The sequence below is a fragment of the Equus przewalskii genome, chromosome 6, assembly GCF_037783145.1.
Source record: "Equus przewalskii isolate Varuska chromosome 6, EquPr2, whole genome shotgun sequence".
NCBI lineage: Eukaryota > Metazoa > Chordata > Mammalia > Perissodactyla > Equidae > Equus > Equus przewalskii.
This window is the reverse complement of record NC_091836.1, coordinates 19798203-19820830: the sequence shown is the minus strand read 5'-3', so window position 1 is coordinate 19820830 and position 22628 is coordinate 19798203. Positions and strand designations below refer to the sequence as shown.

Genomic DNA, 22628 nt, shown 5'->3' with positions numbered 1-22628 from the left:
TTGGAATTAGGTCAGGAGATGGAAAAGAGCCCACTTTAGTGGTACAGGTATACAAAAATTGATTGATTGTGGGGCCAGCCTGGTGATGTAGCAGTTGGGTTCGTGTGCTCCACTTTGGTGGCCCGGGTTCACTGGTGTGGATCCTGGGCATGGACCTACTCACTGCTTATCAAGCCATGCTCATGTGACAGGTGTCCCACATATGAAATGCAGGAAGGCGGGCACGGATGTTTTAGCTCGGGACCAATCTTCTTCAACAAAGAGAGGAAGATTGGTGATGGATGTTGGCTCAGGGCTAATCTTCTTTGGTGGGGAGAAAGTTGATTGCCTCTGGGAGACAGCCATGAAACACTGCCTTCTTCCTCAGAACCTTCTTTCATATTAAGCAAAAGCCTTAAGCCACCAAGGGAGAGACAGCAAACCTTCTCACCCTCAAGGCCCAGGTGACATTCCCTTGCCTCCTGGGGAGAAGTAGAAGCAAAACCCATCTGCCTCTTAAAAGAACATAGGTAGTATGGGGCTGGCCCCGTGGCCGAGTGGTTAAGTTCATACGCTCCGCTGCAGGTGGCCCAGTGTTTCGTCGGTTCGAATCCTGGGCGCGGACATGGCACTGTTCATCAAACCACGCTGAGGCAGCGTCCCACATGCCACAACTAGAAGGACCCACAACTAAGAATATACAACTATGTACTCAGGGGCTTTGGGGAGAAAAAGGAAAAAATTAAAATCTTTAAAAAAAAAAAAACGTAGGTGGTACACTCTTTGACATCGATCTGAAAAGGATCTTCTTGAATACCATGTCTTCTCGGACAAGGGAAATAAAAGAAAAAATAAACAAGTGGGACTTCGTCAGACTAAAGAACTTCTGCAAGGCAGAGGAAACCAGGATCAAAACAAAAAACCCACCAACTGGGAGAAAATACTTGCAAATCATATATCTGACCAGAGCTTAATCTCCATATAATATATAAAGAACTCACACAACTGAACAACAGAAAAACAAACCACCCAATCAAAAACTGGGCAGAGGATATGAATGGACATTTCTCCAAAGAGATATACAGACGGTCAATAGGCTCATGAAAAGATGATCAACATCACTAACCATCAGGGAAATGCAAATCAAAACTACACTAAGATATCATCTTACACCCATTAAAATGGCTATAATCACTAAGACAAAAAATAATAAATGCTGAAGAGGTTGTGAAGAAAAGAAAACCCTCATCCACTGCTGGTGGGAATGCAAACAGGTGCAGCTACTATGGAAAACAGTATGAATAGTTCTCAAAAAACTAAAAAAAGGAATACCGCATGACCCAGCTATCCCACTACTGGGTATCTATCCAAAGAACTTGAAATCAACAATTCAAAGTGACTTATGCACCCCTGTGTTCATTGCAGCATTATTCACAATGGCCAAGACATGGAAGCAACCCAAGTGCCCATCGACTGAGGAATGGATAAAGAACATGTGGTGTTTATATATATATATGTATGTATGTATATATACAATAGAATACTACTCAGCCATAAAAAAAGACAAAATCATCCCATTCACAACAACATGGATGAACCTGGAGGTTATTATGTTAAGCGGAATAAGCCAGATGGGAGAAAGACAAACACCAGATGATTTCACTCATATGTGGAAGATAAACATACAAAGAGAAGAGTTATGTAGTAACCGGGGGGAAGGGCAGTGGGGGGTGGGCACAAGGGATGAAGGGGAGCACTTATGTGGTGACAGACAAGTAATAATGTATAACTGAAATCTCACAATGTTGTAAACTATTACGAACTCAATTAAAAAAAACCCATCTGCATCTTGAAGAACTTCTCCCTCACCTGCAGGACTCAAGCAAATATCCACTGTCTCTGGGTCATCTACCCATATGGAAAGGACAAAAAACCTCTTGGTCCCAGGATTCTGCAACAGTACAAACCAGAAGTCCACTACTATTGAGGGAGAAGCCAGAAATTCTCTTCTGCCCAAGAGCTGTCACAGATTCAAGGCAGAATTTGGCTGCCATGGGTATTGAGGAGGGGCAAGAATATGAGAAGACCCTTCCTCAGAAGCCCAAGTGCACAGACTCTGCCTAAAATTGAGATAGACCAGGAGGACTAAGAATTCCACATGCCTCCACCAAGAGGCTGATGCTGAGTGACAAGCAATAGGAGTCTACTGGTAGGACAAGAGCAAGAGCTGGCGAGAGACCCCACCCCCTCATGAAGTGCAGGCATTCAGGGCCCGCTAAAAACTGGAAATGGAGCAGGAACAGTAGAAAAACTCTCCAGTATTCCAGGCCTCACACTAAACACTAGGCAGCAATAGTCCATCACTGGAAGAATCTAAAGACTGTCGTACACTGAAGTTAAAGATAGCAACAACAAACCCAAACCCAGCTCAACGACTGACTAAATTGATTCAGCCTCTCACGCTAATGGCCTAACAGAAGAAGAAGCGTGCCCACTTCCATGATTAAATACTATTTATCTCAGTCTCTGTTCTTTTTCTATCACAATGTCCAGTATTCAATCAAAAATTTCACAACACATTAAATAGAAAGTAAAAAACCCACTGTGAAAGATAAAGTAGTCAGCCAGACTAAGAGATGAACCAGATCTTGGAACTATCAGACAGAGACATTAACTATGATTAATATGTAAAGGATCTAGTGGAAAAGGTGGATGGTATTCATGAACAGATGGGAAATTTTAGCAGAGGGATGGAAACTAAAAAAGAGTCAAATGGAATCTCAGACATAAACGATGTGATATCAAAGATGAAGAATTCTTTCAACGGGTTTATCCACAGACTTGACACCACTAAAGAAAGAATCAGTAAACCTGAAGATGGATTCATAGAAATTTTCCAAAGTGAAACACAAAGAAAAAAAAGGTGAAGCATCCAGGAGCTGTGGAACAGTATCAAATGGTCTAACATACATGTAATTATGTCCCAGAGAAGAGAGAGAGAAACAGGGCAGAGAAAATATTTGGAGATGTAGTGGCCAAGAATTTTACAAAATTAATGAAAAAGCTCAGAAACTCTCAAGATGAATAAATAAAACCCAGATCCTCCTACACTGGTAGTAGAAGGAGACTATCCAGGCAGGGAGGGATGGCTGAAACTCTCAGTTCAGTGTCTTTCCCTTGACTTCCATACACCGTTGAAGATCTCTCCCTAGTTATCACTGCTGTCCCACACTGGCAATTTAAGACTCTGTCCCAAGCTTAAATGGGAATCTTCCCTTCATGCCAACATCAAGCCAGGGCAGACTAAATGGGATTACCTAAGCAAGGCAGAGGACTGCACTTCCCAATGTGTGTTCAATGTAAATGGGAAACATTGCTTCTGTCAGATGTTCAGTTAGGGGGAAGAAAGGTACTTCATCAATTTTCACTGTGCATATAGCATAGTAAAAGCTCTGGAAAATAGGGAAATAAAGAAACCTCTTCAGTCTCGTGTTTGCTACAGTCTCCTCTTTCCTGATATTATATATTATGTCTTCATAGAATGTAAACTCTACAAGGGATAAGTATTTTGTTTGTCTCATTCATCTCTTAGAGTGGTGTCTGGCAATTTGTAATTTATTCAACAGATATTTAAGTGACAGCTGTGTATCAGGCACTTGGTTAGGCATCTGGGTATATAGTTGTAAGGTCCCTGCTTTCAAGGAGTTTACATTCTAGTCGGGAGGTATAGATAGGAAAACACACAAACAAATGAAAGTGTTATAAAGCAGGACCTAGTATGAGAAAATAAAACATGGCAGTTAGAGAGAGAGTGACTAGGTAGCATAGTCAGGGCAGGCCTCCCTGAGCTGGACACGTATTCCATGGAAGATACATTCCATGGAAGATACTCAGAAAAATGCTGGGCCCTAAGGGAAATAAAGACAATAACATACCATTTAAAAATATCACTTATAAATTAGGACTTTTTCCTTCCTTCCTTTCTCCTGGTCATCTCTGTGCCAACCCCAAGGAGCTCTACTCTTTTCTAAGGCACCAGATCAAAGAGTGGGAAGTGAAAGCTGGGCATTGTCACTCACCTCAGAGACCTGCCTCTTCCCATGTCACCAACTCTGACAATATCTGCCACCTTCAGAGAAGACCCATAACTGTCTATCTGGGCTTTCCAAGACCATAGCAAGATAGACATTCATCATTATAATTCATTCAGCAAGTATTTGTTGGGTATTTCCTGTGGCTAGGCCCTGCTGGGAACACAGCAGTGAACCAGACAGACAGACACCCTTCCCCTCGTGGAGGGCAGGCACTTTGATTTTGTTCTGCTAATATTTGGAGCACATTAAGTTCTGGTTCTAGAAGAGAAGAAGGCTTGCTCCTCACCACCACCACCCTTTTGTTTTCTTCTGTTTCCAAAGGCTATGTACTCAGCTTCCTGGTTATAAAAAGAATAGAGTCTAGGAAGCTCAAATGTAGTTAATTAGACTCTGTTTTTGTGGAATACTAACAGTCTCTATAGATATCCAGAGTTGAGGTCAGTGGAGAATCTTTTTCTGAAGAATGAGAAGAATGAAACTTCCATGGGAATTTAATTGTGTTCTGTGTAAAGATTTATTCCCAAATCTTCTCCAAACCCCTAGATTCAGAAACCTCTGGAATTTATTTCCAATGTAATTTTATTGGGAATGATAGAAACGGTAGAGCACTTTGCCACTAATCCCTCTTTCCAGCGAGGCCCCTATGACAGGGAATATCACTTTAGCACTTGCGCTTAATGGTCAGAGAAAGCACCTTATAGCGGTGCACTAAAATGTTCACAGTCAGGAAATAAATCAGGCCACATGTGTTTGCTCAGCTCCACCAACACAGATGCAGTGCGTGCTCTCTGCTTTGTTAAGGCAATGATGTCATTTTAGCTATGTGAAAAATGACTTAAAATGTGGTTTCATTTTAGTTGAGCTGTCAATTTTTATTTTGTCTGGCTTTTAATATGTGGGTTTCACACTTTAACGTGTACCAGCAGTTATTTATAAGTATTCCATTTATTACTAACATTTTTAAAAGATTTTGGGTAAAATAGAATTTAAGACATTTGTTATTTACCATTAGTTTATGATATTGTGATTAATCTCCTGATAATTTGAATTTGAGAATGATGGAAGGATTTTTAATATGATGCTTCCCCACAACTGGTGTCCAGTTGGTGAGTTCTTTAATGTTTCTCATTTTTCTTTAGTTTACTTTGGATTTCAGTTCAGCAAACATTTGTTGAGTATATGCCAGACTTTGTGTTTTGTGAGGAGCAAAACTGAAAGATTTGCCCTTGCGTCAGGAGTTAGAATTCCAAAACCACACTGGACATCTTAGTGCATGCCTGTGTACATATGCACACAGCCCAGGTCTTTGAGAGGGGTGAGTCTGAGTTAGAGTCTGCAAACTTGGGCAAGAAAGACAGTGAGCTTAGGTTATTTCTAACAGCTTTTAGCTTTTTCTCACTTTTTGGAATGCTTTGATCACATGCCCCGCCACTATGAACTAAATTGCGTGAAGTCAAATATTCATCTTTCTGGAATTCTCCTACCCTCCTCTCTTATTTTTATTTCGGAGCACTCATGAAAAAGCATTCCAGAAATGGAGTGCTGTGGATGTAAAGGTGCAACTACAATCGTAAAGTAAACTAACACTAACTAACAGAAGGAGAATAAGAGCAAGTCATCAGATGGTCTGCCTCGCCTCAAGAGGGTTAGCAACTTTCTTTACCCTCGCTCCAGTGGGTTACTGGGACTGTGATAATAATCAGCCAAAAGAGAAAAGAACTTCTCTTTCCCACCTCTACCCTACTCTAGCTGAAAAAGATTAGTTTTTTAAGTAACTTTTACCCTGTACAACTTTAACATCTGTCACCAAAGCAAGAAACAAAACAAAAACACAAAAAATCGTCTTAAATTGACCAGGTACATGTTGACTGGCACCCAGATGTATTGGAAATAGTGTAATTAGATGTAAAAATGATGCAGTATAAAGTCAAAAGTGGTAAGTATCATAGAAAAGAGGTATAACTCAAATATTAAGGGAGACTCAGAGCAGAGTGGCTTTGGGGTTTGGTTTTGGTTTCTGACTGATCCAGATAAACTGAGTAATTTCTCCGCTTTACTTTTGTAAGTGAGGAAGAAACTAAGGACACTGTTTTGTTTGTTTAGCTATTCATTATGCAAACATTTGAGTCCTCTATACCACCCACAGTTCTAGAAACAGGGGATCAGAAGTAAGACAGGGATCCTACCTTGCTACAAAGTGTAGGTAAAGTGCTCACTAGGAGCTTGCCATCCAGTTGGGCAAACGTGGCATACAGATTCAAAATAAGAAGGGAACATAAAAGGTAATATATGAGTGCTGAGTAGCACATTTGTAGCACATTCAGTCAACAAATAATCATAACACCTATTATGAGTCAGATATTGCTAATATACCAGGATACAGACTTTCTTTTAAAGGTTTCATATAGTTTCTGTGTTTGGAGAGGAGAAATATCAAGTAATATAGGTAATTTAAACATCAACTGTGAAATCTTTCCTGTTCTCAGTGTCCTTTTAGCAAATTTTTTTTTCTTTGTGACCTATTTCAACCAGAAGAATGGAAAAATAGACAAAGGTCATTTACTATGAGAAAAGTTAGATGAAAAGTACGGCCAAAACTGCTACTTCTGTCCCACATTTAATGCCTAATCCAAAGCCTGCTTGCTTTGGGCATCAGGAAACCACCATTCCTGGCCTGACTGCAATACGTAGTTTTGTGACCTTTAGCAAATCCCCTGATCTTTTGATGCTCAAGTTTTTCTCTTTTGTCCAGAACATAACTCTGCAAAGACGCAGGTCAAATGCTGATTCCTCTGTGAAGCTTTGTCTGATCTCTTGTCTTCCTCCTGGCCCACCCCTCTCCCACTTCACCACCTAGTTGTCTCGAAGGACACTTTCTGACTCCAAAACTCCCTTAATATTTGTTATACCTCTTTTCTATGATACTTACCACTTTTGACTTTATACTGTATCATTTTTACATGTAATTACACTATTTTCAATACATCTGGGTGCCAGTCAACATTACCTGGTCAATTTAGAGGATTTTTTGTGTTTTTGTTTTGTTTCTTGCTTTGGTGACAGATGTTAAAGTTGTACAGGGTAAAAGTTATTTAAAATGCCAGGCCTTTTAAGTGCTATGTTAAGTGCTATATTTCATTCAGATATTTGCACCAATGGTGACAACCCCAGATGAAAAGGACTAATAATTGGAAAATAGACAATTTCTTATGCAGTAGTAAATATAGAAGTTGTTTCTCTTTACTATTTAAAAATCTTTTAGCACAACGTTTGTTGACAGTTGCATGTGTTGTATATGTTCCATATAAAGGTTTATTTGAAGACTTCGGTTTATTTTTGTTTGAAATTGCAAAGTGTGTTAGATTTTAATGCTTTAAAGGATTAATGTCAAGATTAGGTTTCCCAGCATAGGCTCGCATGAAACACTTGAGACATATTGGCAGCGCTCTCTGAGACAAACTGCGTGCTTTTTTAGTGTGTTATTGTTTTTATTCTACCTACAATAAGGGAGTTTTAGTACAGTAAAAATAACCAGTTTATCTGGAAAGCTCAGTTACCTGAATTCTGGGGTACTTTTATCAAAAAGAGACAAATGAGGATCTTTTATTGCAAGCTATCAGCAGAGGTTTACTCACTTAAAAAGCATTTCATGTCATGATGTGGGACTTACGAGCCTGTTCCTTGTGTGGAATCATAATTACTTGTGTCCTTAACAACTGCTAAATCCTATTATAAGGGATTCAGTCGTGTATATGTATATATATGTATATGACTGAATTTGGTAGGCAGGAAGGTTGTTTAGTCCCAAAAGTTGAAACAAAAAGCATCCCAGGTTTTTTGGTAGTTACTCAGGCTTTCATCTATAAGGTAGTTTTAAAACATACTCTTTTTGAAAACTGAAATAGACTGGCTGTCAATGAAAGTGTTCTGACATCTTTTCTCTATAACATATAAACTGATTTTGGACTTTAACACTAATTTTATGAAAAGCTGCTAGTATGTGGTAAAAGTTACTGCTGCTGAGCACAAGAAAGCATGCTTTGCATTCTCAGAGAGAAGGTACTTTCTTAGCACTGTGGGGGAGAATTTTCTGGAATATATGAAAATGTCTGCTCTAATTATGAGATAGCTTTTGTGTTCTGTTCCGTTTAGTTGTTTTATCTGTCATAGTAAGAGAATACTGTTAGAGCTTTGTAAAATAGCTTTACCAAATAATGGCCAAGACCATTTCATTAGCACTTCCTTGGATTTGGCTACTTCTTTTGTATGTTTCCAGTTTCATTTGATATCTTTTTAAAAAATTTTTTTTCCAAAAATTGAATATGTTTTTAGTCAAGTTACATGATGACTCTGCAGAATCACCAATTATCTAAAATTTGATGTTAACCAAATTGGAATCATTTCTTCATGAATGCCTACAAGAATTTTTCTTGACAGGGTCAATGTTGACCCCATAACCTAGGTACAATGGTCAAATCATCTTCCTCAACCTTTCTGCAGCATTGGACACCCTAATCTCTCCCTTCTTCCCTGGGCTTCTTGGTTCTCTTTACTGACAGCCAGCTCATTCTACTTTGCTACTTTCTCCTTTCCCACCTTCTAAATGTGGTGTGGCCCAGGGCTCAGTGCTTGAACCTGTTCTCCATCTATGCTAACTCCCTAGATGACCTGATCTCTTTTGTAGCTTTAAAATCTTCATTTTGATGTCTAATAGGCATTTCAAACTTGTCCAAAACCAAATTCCTTATCCCCACCCCTACTCCATTTGCCCATGCCAAAAATCAGTCTATTATCAGATCTTAAGTTCTGCCTTTGAAATATTTCCAGAATATAACTATTTCTTACCACCTCCGCAGCTACCAAACCACCATTATTTCTTTCCCAAGTTGCTAGATTTCCAAAAGCCTCTAATGAGTTTTCACCTAAGGAATTTTAGCCAATTCGTTACTGTGATTTTCTTTAAGCAAGTGTTTACTACATGCTTCCACTTCTGCCTCCCTTCGTTCTATTCATCATATAGGTGCTGTCGCTTCTCTGTCCAAACCATCCCCTCTTCCTATCTCACTCAGATTAAAAGGTGAAATTCTTTGCATCGCCCCTGGCTAGTTCATTGGTTGCTATATCCCCAGTGCTTTGAATATTACGTAATGCACTGTAGGCAATCATTAATATGTAAGTGACTGAGAAAATTATTTGTAAATATGGAATTTAAAAAATAAAAGTTAAACTTCATCAAATAGTTTAGCCATCCCAATATAGAAAACAGAACATTCGATTAAAATATTCCTTTAATATTCACCTATTTAGCATCTACTAAAAAATTTATTTTTTCTTTTATTTCCCAAATGATTTAATTTGAAATAAATTTGTCAAAACCAAGACTCTGCTCAAAAATTTATTTCAAACCCTCTAATGAGTTTTTGCTTCAGGAGACTTCAACCAACTCATTGCTGTGAATTTCTTTAAAAAAATGTCTTAAAGCAAGTATTTATTATGTGGTTCTTCACCACTCTGAAATGTAGTATGTAGGTATTTTTGGTCAAATAGTAGTTAAAGTTTCCTGTCAAAGCTAGGTCTCCATTAGTTATGAATCAATGTCATAAATAAATGAATCTGCCTTGAGTCTACTGCCTTGAGGACTTTCTAATTCATAGGTATAATAGGATATTTCTTAATTTTCTAATTAGAAGTTATCAGGAGATATTTTTAGCTTTAGCAGATTCAGAAATTATATATAGAACTACTTTTAATTGTGTATGATTCTTTCGTTCCTTTCAATGTACCACTATGTAATTATTACCTTAACCAAAATACTCAAACTACTGGAGTGTCCAGTCAGCATATTGGTGACTTGGTTCATTGTTGAATCAGTAAAGTAACATATAACCATATCACACTGTAATCACTACACATATAAATTTCCTTGAGTAGCTTAAATATGTTTGGCATTCTTATCTGATTCAAGAACATGACCCAAAACAATTTTTACTTTAGTTGATAATTAAGATGTACAGTATTTTTAAGTCAACAGACCAGAGGTTTCTCCAATCCTTAGTTGGAATCTATCTGTTCCTACTCATGCTTTCATAATGAAATAGAGCTCTCCTTAAACAGTTGCCATTTTCATTTTCACTGGAGTATTTGAAATTCTAAAACTCAAGTTTTTCTCTAAGTGGGCTTACATCCTTGTAAATAATTTGTATGTAAATTTTGGGGTTCTTTTTAAGTTCTCAGAGGCAATGCCCAGAAGATCTTATTCTCTCCATTCTTCTTGTAATGTCCTATCAAGTGCTTTGTTCTAAGTGAATTCCTAATGGATGTTGTTGAGTAACTTCTGCGTCGAGGCTATGAAGAAGTTATGTAGTTTACTCCCTTCTTTGGAAATAATATCTCTTTGTATATGGATCTCACTCAGTTAGTATTACTGTTTATCAGTTTCCTTCTCCGTCCTTCCATATTGTTATTCTGTCTTTGCTTATTTAATGCTTGTGTTTTCCTTGCTCTTTAAACATTAGCATTATTGTTCTCATTGTATCACTTATGCTGCCTCTTCCAATCAGCATTTTGATGATAATTTGAAAGTTCTCCTTCGCATATTTCTTGCTTTTAAGGCCTTGCTCACTCTATTTATCCAACCATTCATCTGTGTATCCTACAAGCCTTATCCTAGCTTAGTTCGTTATGATCCTGGTATTAACGTTATCACTAGGCTTTGTACTGCAGTACCAGGTCAGAATTCAGACTGTATAATATGAGCTATATGCTGCATCATTTAATCATGGGTGTCAATTTAGAGGTAGAAATAATAGTACCTATTGCAAACAACCATATCATGTTGTAATCTGTATATACAGTTTTATTTAGAAATTTGGATGTGATTTTGTGTGTGTGTGTGTGAGGAAGATGGGCCCTGAGCTAACATCTGTTGCCGATCTTCTTCTATTTGCTTGAAGAAGACTGTCACTGAGCTAACACCCGTGCCAATATTCCTCTATTTTTTATGTGGGATGCTGCCACAGCATGGCTTAACCAGCAGTTCTAGGTCTGCACCTGGGATCTGTACCTGTGAACCCCAAGGCTGCTGAAACGGAGTGCACAAACTTAACCACTATCCCACTGGTCCAGTCCCTGGATGTGATTTTATCTAGATGATGATTAATGAAATATAACAGCACTTTCCCATGTTTTATAGGAACAATAAGACAGATGATTGCTTTAGACTAGATTTCCTGAAAATGGTTTTAATCTTGAGATGTTTGAGAGAGTCATGAATATCGAACGGGCAGATTTTTATTGCTAAATAAGGTAGAATTCTGATGTTGATAGTAGTTTTTGTAGCTTCATTTCATTGGTCATCTCTTTTTGTTCTAAATTACCTCTGGACTAATTTATTCTCTAAGACTCACCAGGGTTACCTTTACACAGGCAATATAGAGAGTTCTAACTCAACACATCATCATAACCAGGTAGGGTAAAACAGATGCTAGAACTTGAATGCTAGTTCTGTTAGTGAGTTGGGCTTAGTGTTTAGACAGTGTACATGCCATGATCATGGATAATTTACATCAAGAGGATTAATTTGATAGAAGTGAGTAGTATAGATTGAAGAAGAGAGAGCAAGGAAGTAAAGAGTCTAGTTAGGAGTTCATTGCAAACTATAGGAGAGTTATGAGGATCTAGACTCAGGAGATTTTGTGTTTTAGTTAGAATATCCTTAAAACATAAGATGTGGTTATATTTGGGAAACGAAAGAAGAATTAAAAGTAACACTAGGGCCCTCATACATTGCTGGTGGGAGTAGGAAATGGTACGACCACCTTGGAAAGCAGTTTGGCAGTTCCTCAATAACTTAAACATAGAATTACCATGTGATCCAGTAATTTCCACTGCTGGGTATATAGTCAAAAAAAAATAGGCATTCAAACAAAAATACGTACATGAAGTTTTATATCAGCACTATTCACAATAGCCATAAAGTGGAAACCACCCAAATGTCCATCAACTAATGAATGGATAAACAGATGTGGTATATCCCTACAATGGAATATTATTCATCAATAAAAAGGAATGAAGTGCTAATACATGCTACAACATGGATGAACCTTGAAAACATTATGCTAAGTGAAAGAAACCAGACACAAAAGGCCATGTGTTATATGATATGAAACATCCAGGATAGCAAATCCATAGAGACAGAAAGAGGTTGCTAGTTGCCAGGTACTGGGCAGAGTAGGGAATGGGGAGTGACCGCTTAATGGTACAGGTTTTTCTTCGGAGATGATGAAAATATTCAGGAACTAGATAGTGGTGATGGTTGTACAGCATTGTGAATATACTAAATGCCATAAATTATACATTTTAAAATGGTTAAAATGGCAAATTTTGTTTTATGTGTATTTTACCATAACCTTAAAAACTCAAAATTAAGGTGGTTTAAAAAAAAAGTAACACTAGGGCAAGATTCACAGACTTAAATACTTTAAGGTCCCTGGGAGATGTAATAAACAGAGAAAAGAAATGGCAAGAGAGGGTATGTGGTGAACTGGGCATTCAAAATCAAATGTTTTTGAAACCTCTGTGTGGGCCAAATAAAGTAAGACTGTGGGCTGTGGTTTTCAACCTCTGCCACAAATTGAACTGAGCAACAGTGACGGGTAATGTCAAGCAGATAGCTGCCTGTATAACTAGACTCAAAGTTCCACAAGAGTAGAAGATAAACCTCAGGTGTTTACCCCATACCTTCACCATTTAGCATGATGCCTAGCCAACACATGTAGATGCTCAGCAGGCATTTCTTGGATGAAAAATAGATAAAAAATGAGTAAAGAAATAAAGCCTGGGCAGTAAGTCTATATTCCTTTTCTCAGTCACTTCTATCTCCATCTTAACCCCCACAACTAATCATTCTGCAAATTTTGACAATCTGTATTTTTAATATCTGTTAATTTTTTCTTCTCTATATCTTCTATTCTTTTCTTACTGTCAACTTAGGTCTATGACATTTCTTGCCTAATATTACTGCAATAAATTCCTAAAGGTCTGCCTTCCTCTAAGCTTGCCCTCCTCTCTTTTCTTCAACATATTACAAAGCACAGTGTCCTGCTTAAAACCTTTTAGTGCTTTCAGATAAAGTCTACATGTAGCAGGAAAAACATCCGTAATAGGGCCCCTTGTTCGTCTGTGGCTACTCTTCTTCAGGCCCTTGTCACTCCAGCCTTTCTGAACTTCCCAAAGTCACTGCAGCACGCAATGCATGTTTGGCAGCCTCTCCTTTCTTAGACTGCCCTTCAGCCTTCGTTGGTCTGTCCATCCTTTAAGACTTTGGTTCCTCCAAGAAACTTTCCTAACCAATCCAGTGTCAAAGAGGGGCTCCAATTTTTGCTCTTCTCTGTGGCCCCAGTACTCTGCATTTCTTTTATTGCACTCACCTCACTGGTTTATCATTGTGTTTACTTGTCTGATTCACCTATCACATTGCTAACTCCTTGAGGCTAGGGGCCACATCTGTCTCCAGTGCCTGGCACATGGCAGGCCCCCAGCACGGGAACCCTTATCACTATTACAAATAATTAACTTATTATATGGTGCTCATATACTCAGTATCTGTTGAATGAGAATATTTAAGAGGTACAAAGCAGGATTTAAATGTTGATATCATATGAGAGATGCCAATCAAGGATTCAACTGAGAGAAAATTTTCATGGAAGAGATGGCATTTGGAATGAAGAGTGACCGTGTGCTAGGCTTTGAGGTTATCAAGATCCCATCTGGTACTTGTCATCATTATCACTAACTGATTACTGCTTATAAACGTAGACATGTCCAAGAAGTATTCTGAATTTAATTTATTTTCTTTTGTGATTTAAGATGAAGCAACACCACCTCTAAAATTGCACCTAAAAGTGGACTCACTTTTAGAATGAGCCTTAGTAATAATTATGAAGAGGCCACGTTTCATGAAAGCTATCGTCTAGTTTTAGTGAAAAAATGATTAAGGTCCTAAAACTCCTTTTTGCCTTTCAGAAATGGCTTTACAAATCTATTTGAAAATGGAATGTTAATACCTAAGAAGCAAGCAGCAGGTTAATTCTTAGACTCTGCTTGTATTCGTTAGATCATTTTAGAGCTCTGTTAATTATAACTTGTAAATCCTAATCAGGCTATATTAAGAGGCTAAATAGAAGGTTATAATCTTACCCTCCTCCCCATTTCCATACTCTAAAGGACTAAAATAAACACAGCTACACTGCACTCAGAATAAAAATAAACACTTCAGAGTCACATAATTGAGAAATACATTTTTAAGTAAGAAACACTGATTAAGATTGTAGTTTTAAAAAACACAAGGTTATTTGTGTTTTTGTTTCCTTCTACAAAAGATTTTTTTCTTTTTAAATTATGTGAGTGCTGAGATGTTTACTTTTACTCTAGAGTACTGCATGAATGTTGTTGTTTTTTTTAACCAATTCTTAGCTTGCTAAAGTCGCGAGGCATCTCTTGCCATACTTCTACGTAGATCTTTAAAATGGCAGACTGCAGATAAATCCACACTGAAAAAGAAAAATCTTTTAACTTCATTGTGGATTGTCCCCCACACCACCATCAAATTTACTTATCTGAAAGTATTATTGTGAGGTGGAAAATTAGTTATTATTCATGAAAGTCCTTTGGAATTACTTTAAAATGCAAACCATTTTTTAAAATAACCTAATTAATCTTTGGCCTATGCTAACCCCAAGAAAAAAAATAATTTTTAGTTCCCTAACTGCTTCAGATTAGCTTTTATTTATAAGCACTTAATTGTTTTAGAAGTACTGTTTAACCAGAGGTCAGCAAACCATGGCCCAGACGGGCTGCCTGTTTTTGTAAATAAGGTTTTATCGGATCAAGCCACACCCATTCATTTAGGTGTTGTATATGGCTGATTTTGCCATTCAGCAGCAGAGTAGTTGACAAGAGAGACCATATGGCCCACAAAGCCTAAACTATTTCCTACTAGATCCTTTGAGTAATAGTTTGAAGATCCCTAGTTTAAACCATATTGCTATCTTATGGTTTATCAATATAATAAAAAAGCAGTTATTTATGGATACCTAAAACCAAAATGCAAATGGTGATTATTTTCCCCTTGCAAAATTTTCCTTTCAGGCAACTAAAAGCCTAAAGCAATGTAAAACACTAAGTTTGCCTTTCCTTTGTCCATCCATTGCTTGCTAGCCTTGTCCTGGCTCAGTTTTCACAAGAGCAAGTGAAATTTCATTCTTGTTTTCTATAAATTTGAAAATCACTGCATGATAAAAGATGCCATTGTGCCTCCTCCTGCTCCCCTACCCCGAAAGAGTTTGAAATAGAAAGGATTTTTCTCTATGATGGTGAATATGGACCTTTTCTCTCTGCTTAATTTCAGTCTATAATGTCAAACATAAAAACTCCCTTTCCCATTTCTTTCAAAGGACTCTCCATGATTTACTTGCTTTGTTATGCACTTACACATCTCTTTAAATTATACATAGTTATGTGCTTAATTAGTAATTAGTGAGCATAATTAGTGAGAATAATAGACTTATTAGGAGAAGTAAGTGTACCTCAAAAACCACAGGAAATGATGGAACAACTCTCAGAAGTTCACCTTACCTGAAGTAGAATTACACGCTACTTAGACTTACTTTGAATACATAGTTGTAGAATTTTGGAGTGTTAGAGCCAGAATGTGTTATAGAGTCATAAGAAAGCAGTGATTCTTAAACTTCAACATGCAGTAGAAAGAATCATCTGAATGGCTTGTTAAAATACAGTATGCTGAGCCAACCTCCAGAGTTTCTGATTCAGTAAGTTTGAGGTGGGCCTGAGAATTTGTGTTTTTAAGCCGTTCTTGGGGCCAGCCCTGTGGCTTAGTGGTTAAGTTCAGGGTGCTCCATTTCGGTGGTCCAGGTTCAGTTCCTGGACATGGACCTACATCACTCCTTGGCAGCCATGCTATGGTAGTGACCCACATACAAAATAAAGGAAGATTGGCACAGATATTAGCTCAGGGCAGATCTTCCTCAGCAAAAAGAAAAATGAAGTTCCTAGTTGATGATGGTGCTGCTTGCAGGGGACCACAATTTGAGAACAACTATAAAGGAAGAAGGGATGGCTGACCACTCAGGCATTACCTTGCAGAGTTATCAGGATAGTGTATGGTCCTCAACCTTTTGGTATTCCTAGGAGAGATCAGACACTGTGACCCATACTATTCAGACCCAAGGAACATAGATAAGCCAGAATCTCTATTTATTGTGGCCGCCATGGGAACCAGATACTTAGGATGACAAGGCATGCTCTCTTATACTCTATACTTTGATGGAGACCCTAATGAATTCTTGTTCTTTGAGCTTCTTTTAAAAACTAGACTAATAAAGAGATGTCTCTTAGTTCTTGTTATCATTGTTATTACTATTGCTTATTTTATTTTATTTCAACTCTAGCTTATTTCCCTGAGGTGACTCTCAAGTATGCTTAGCCCTGCATTTATAAAACATACTCTAGGATAGGGTTGCTTAACAGAGGTAGCTAACCCTATCTATTATCTGTTTCCCTCTCATCAGTGATCTTATTCCACCATTTGAGTACATGTTATTATAGTTAGTTCCATATACAAATTATAAAAGGAATTTGAAGATCTTCTATTCCAACTGCCTTAACTTACAGATGAGGAACCCACCATGTCACAGTACTCAGCAAAAAGGCTTAGATTAGCCCACTTCTTGCCTCAGCCCTCATTAAGTTCTAAACTACTGAGCTCAGTTACCATGGGTGGAGGAGGGATCTGAGTCAATGTAAATGAAGTGCTTGTCCTTTAGAAAGGCTACATAGAATTTTTAAAAGTACATGTTTTAAAACCTTACTTACTTGTAAATCCCAGGACTTCACTTAATAGCAGTATATTTTAACTGCTCTGAACATCAGCTTCCAAATCTGTAAAATGAGAGTTAATAATACCTGCCTTCAAGGCTGATTGTTTCTCTCCTCTTCCTACCTTTCCTCTTAAAGTCACCTTCTAATGTTAAGTTGCTAAAAAATGACCAGAGTTCCTGCCTTTAATTCTTCACTTCTCATTCTTTCACTCCTCAAGCCCCAGGCCATTTGAGTTCTGCCCTCACCACTCTCCTGGAACTGTTTTCTTGAAGATCTTTATGCTGATAATTCTTTCCCAGACATCCTCTCAGTCTTCAGCTTGTTATCCCCTCTACCTGTTTCAGCACTCCAAACCATCACTGCTTGTTATTCTTCTTCTACTGCTACTTTATTCATCAGTCTCCACTTTGTTCACAGATGCTCCTTTCTTCACCTCTTCAAATTACATATTTTATCAGGGATGTATTTTTTACCTTCTTTCTTATTCTCTGCTCCTTCCCCCAGCAGTTCTAGCCATTCCCATAGTATTACTTATGCGCTTGTCTTTGTATGATTACTAAATCTACATCTCTACTTCTGACTTCTCTTCTAAGTGCTAGCTGCCTGCCTAATTTCCCCATGCCACCTAGTCCACTGATAATTTCAAACTCAGTGTATTTGAAACTGAGCTCATCTCTTCTTGCCCAGCCACAATAGGCTTTCCCTCCTGTGTTCTTCATCTTTAGTAATCTCTAAAATGTATATGGAAATATAAAGGATATAGATTATTCAAAGCAAGCTCAAAAAAGAAAAGTAAAGTTGGTGGATTTACACTAGCTAATTTCATGATTTACTGTAAAGACAGAATAATATGACAATGTGGTTCTGGCATAAGAATTAACAAATAGATCAGTGGAACAGAAGAGAGAGCCCGGTAACAGACCCATGCTTTATAGCCACGTGATTTTCAACAAAGGTGCCAAAGTAATCCACTGAGGAAGGGAAAGTCTTTTGTGCACATGTTGCTGGAATAATAAGGTGTCCATATAAAAAAACAAAGTGAACCTTAGCCTGTAGTTATACTGTAAACCAAAATTAATTTGAGATGAGTCATAGACTTAGATGTAAAAACTAAAATCATACAGATTTTAGTGGAAAACATAGGAGAATATCTTCATGGCTTGAGGATGAGCAAAGATTTCTTAGAAAGGTCACAGAAAACAAATGCAATTCCAAAAAAATGATAAATTACACTTCATCAAAATTAAAAACTTTTCATCAAAAAAACAAGAAAGTGTACAAGCAAGCAACAGACTTGGAGAAGATATTTGCAAAACATATACCTGATGAAGGATGAGCATCCAGGATGTATAAAATATCCCTACAATGCAATAATAAAAGATACATAACCCAATTTTTTAAAAACAGGCAAAAGATTTGAAGACAGTTCACAAATAAAGATATGTAAATGACCAATAAGAACATGTATGTTCAACATCATCAGTCATCAAAGAAATGTAAATTAAAGATTTAATGAGATGCTACTATATACATCCACTAGAATGGCCAAAATTTAAAAGACTGACAATATCGAATGTTGGCAAGGTTATGGAGCAACTGGAACTCTCCTACAACATTGTTAGCAATATAAATTGGTACAGCCACTTTGGAAAACTAACCGGCAGTTTCTTCTAAAATTAAACATACACCTACTCTGTGACTCAACAATTCCACTCTGAGGTATTTGTCTAAGAGAAATGAAAACATAGGTCACAAGAAGACCAATACAACATTTAATAGTGGTTTTACTCATAATAGCTAAAAACTGGAAAGAGCCTAGGTGTTCATCAGTAGGAGAATGGATACACGAACTTTGATGTGTTTATATAGTGGAATACTATTCAGCAAAATAAAGGAATAGATTACTAATAAACGTAACAGAAAGATGCTGAGTAAATGTTACCTAAAAGAATACATACTATGGTTCCATTTATATGAAACCCTAGAACAGGCAAAATTAATCTTCAGTGGAGAAAAAGAATCAGAATAGTGGTTGCCTTGGTGGGTAATGGGGTGAGGATTCACTGTTGTAAGGAATTTGAGGGATCTGGGGGCTGATAAGGAGAAAGAGACGACCATTGGCAGGGTTGCATGAGAAAGGAAGTTCCTCACGAGTGTCTAGAGACTTGTGGTCAAAGGACCACCAGCAGAAGGGGAGGAGGGCAAGGGAACTCCTGAGGTGAGGGAGACTGGAGAGGGTGTCTCTGTCATTCAGTAGCACAGCAGAGAGTCTCTAGGTCAGAGAGCTCTGAAGGGTGGTGGTGACTTCAGGTCTTATAACCACAAGGCTCTGTCTTATCAACGGCTAGCGAATGTTGAGTGTAGTTTTGTGAAGTATGCAAAGCAAGCAAGCTATAAATGAGTAAAAATCTGCTTGTTTGAGCTATTTTTTAAATAATTGGCGTGTAAAAATTTGAGTTTGGTGCCAGCAGAATTTTAAGCTAGTGGGCCTCAGCCTGCAGTGAAGAAATAAGCAACCCAGGGGCCAATACATAGAGGCCATCTTCAGCTAATTCAGGTAATAATTGAAAGGAACGAGAGGAAATTTTTTTGGAGTGATGATAATGTTCTATATCCTGATAAAGGTTTAGATTACACAGGTGAAAACATTTGTCAAAACTCATTGAATATATACCTAAAATTTATGCATTTCATTGAGTATACGTTTTTAAAAATTATAAATATTGAACTCTAGTTAATGCTATTCATGCTGACATCTTTAAGGGGAAATGTACTGTTGTATGCAGTTTACACTGAAATGCCAAAAATAAAATGGATTAATGAGAAGATAGAAGGATAGATAGTTGGATAGGTATATGATAAAGCAAGTATAATAAAATTCTAATAGAAGAATCCATGTTGGGGTATACATGTGTTTATTATAAAACTTTCAACTTTGCTTTATGTTTGAAAATTTTCATAATGAAATGTTAAAAGACTACTGTGTGGAGATAGACTGGGGACCAGTTAGGAAACTATGCCATTGCATTAAAAAAATTATAAAGTTTTATATTTCTTGACCAACTATAAGCTATAATTTTATAGAAATTGATCCTCTCTATTTGATCATTTGACTAAAGATCTGTGGTGTTTGGTCTGTTACAGGGAAAGTCCTTCTGCTAGCATGGACACATGTGCATTTCTGTCATCATTTGTGTGCTCCAGTAGGACCCTGCTAATTGATGGCCGGGTAGAACTCAAAAGAGGCCTGCAGAGGCAGGAGCGGCATCTTTTCCTGTTCAATGATCTGTTTGTTGTGGCCAAAATCAAGTAAGTATACCGTATGTTCTGTCCCGGTTATCATTATAAAATGGCGTTTCCACTGACAAAGATAACCTTTCTATTCAATGCTTACTGTAAGAATGTCTGGCCTCTATTACCATAGCTAACATCTGAAGTGAGTTTTATGTTTGTTTTGTTTTTGCAAAAAAAAATTTCAATTGTTTAATCACTCAACAAGTATTCATTTAGGTCCCACTGTGTGCCATGCTCTGAATAAATATAGAGGATACAATGAAAAATGTGATCGATGTGGTCCCTGCATTCTTGGCACTTTCATTCTAATATGTGTGGGGAAAATTATGGCTTGTGATTAGTGCTATGAAGAAAATACAGTGCTGAGTGAAGTAAAATATGGGATATATATTAATTAGGGGGAAAGTCAGGGGAAAAATCATGGAAGGAGGAAAAGCAACCAGCCATTCAAATATCAAGAGAATGAGCATTCTAGGCAGAGGGCACAGCAGGTCCAAAGATGGCAGGGAAAGCTTGGCCCTTTGGAGGAGTTAGAAGAAGCCCTATGTAACTGGAGCATAATGAGCAGGAGGAGAGTAATATGTGAATTGAGATCGAAGAAACAGACAAGGATCGGGTTATCAGGACCTTTGTAGGCTGTATTAATTATTGCTGTATAACAAATTACCAAAAAACGTAACAGTTTGTAACTATAAACATCTTATACAGTTTCTCTGACTCAGGAATCTGGGAGTGGCTTAGCTGGTGGTTCTGGCTCAAGGACCTTCAGGAGGTTGCAGTCAAGCAACCACCAGGGTTATGGTTATCTCAAAGCTCAGCTGGAGCTAGAGGATGAATCCGCTTCCCAGCTCACTCACGTGGATGCTGGAAGGCCTTCGTTCCTCACTGGCTATTATCCAGAAGCTGAAGTTCCTCTCCACATGGAACTCTCCACAGGGCTGCTCATATCATGGTATTGCTTCCTTCAGAGTGAAAGATCGAAGAGAGTGAAGAAGAGAGTAGGCAAGCAAGAGAACACCCAAAATAGAAGCCACAGTCTTTTATAACCTTTTTGCAAGTGGCATACCATCATTTCTGATGTATCCTATTGGCCACACAGACCAACGTTGGTACAGTGTGGAAGGGAACTACACAGGGTGTGAATTTCAGGAAGCAGGAAACATTGGGAGCTGTCTTACAGGCTAGGTACCACAAAGGTATGATAAGAAGTTTGGATTTTATTCCAAAGGGTTTCAGTTAGGGGAGTAGCATAATGTAGGTCATATTTTTATAATATTGTTCTAGCTATGATAAATAATGGATTAGAGGGTAGGCAAGAGTAGAAACAAGGAGACTGAACAGGTTATTGTAGTAGTCCTGATGTGAGATAATGAGGACTTTATCTGGGAAATGGCAGTTTAATGGAGGATACAGACATGTTGGGAATATACTTTAGGTATAACCAAAAGAGTTTGCTTTCCGCTCAACACTAAATGCCAGTGCACTTAACACCCAGCCTAGAACATGGTGCTTGCTACTTGGTCTATGCTCCATTCTCCTTGTTTATGAAATGTAAAAGATAAGAGTATTTTAACAAATCCAATCTCATCAAAGAGATTTTTAGTCACTAGAGAATAGTAAACACTTTTTTCTGCTATCCGTACTTTCACAGCTAAGTTATGCCGTGTCATGAATAAGACATGAGCTTTGCTAAGTAGTAATTTTGCAAACACTATATTTAATCTGAGTGGTATTAATAGCAGTAGAGACCTCACACTTATGGGGATCTTATTGTATGTTAGGTATCTAAAGACTTTAACCCTTATGACTGTTCTATCAAGTTGATGTTACTTTTCTCATTTTACAGAAGAATTTGATACTCGGGTAAGTGACTTCCCCAAGATCACAAAGTAATTAGTTAAGCCCACATTTGAATGTAGGTCTATCTTATTTCAGAGTCCATGCTTTTAACCAATATGTGGTGTGCTGTCTCTATTACTTACCCACTCCTTTTCTTATAGATTTCGTAGATTTGCTCAACCATTTAGTTTTTTGTTTTTGAGGGTTTTTTAACCATTAAATGAGCCTGTCTTTTGTGGCAAGTGCAAGGATCTAACTAAATACTCACCTAGTAAGAAATGATATAGAATGCTCAATGAACTGTCAATATATTTTTTAAAAAATTAGAGGCAAAGACAAAGCTAAGAAAACTATTTAAGAGTGTATTAAGTTTTTTCCTTAGGAAAAATGTCTTTTTTTATTGTGGTAAGAACACTTAACATGAGATCTACCCTCTTAAATTTTTAAGTATGCAATAGAGTATTGTCAACTAATAGGCACAATGTTGTACAGCAGATCTCTAGAATTTATTCTTGTACAACTGAA

At 37.6% G+C, this 22628-nt stretch overlaps 1 protein-coding gene and 1 long non-coding RNA gene across 6 annotated transcripts in view; one reads left to right on the top strand and one right to left on the bottom strand.

Moving 5' to 3' along the window:
- ARHGAP20 (Rho GTPase activating protein 20) overlaps nt 1–22628 on the top strand; it is a 118041-nt gene that overhangs the window by 43277 nt on the left and 52136 nt on the right. For all 5 annotated transcript variants that reach the window (XM_070623075.1, XM_070623074.1, XM_008529403.2 and 2 more), the window contains exon 3: nt 20115–20279. In XM_070623075.1, the coding sequence (XP_070479176.1) occupies nt 20115–20279 (165 nt within the window). The remainder of the gene's footprint in view (nt 1–20114; nt 20280–22628) is intronic.
- The window catches only part of LOC139083846 (uncharacterized), a 72506-nt gene that overhangs the window by 33362 nt on the left and 16516 nt on the right, over nt 1–22628 (bottom strand). The window lies entirely within an intron of this gene.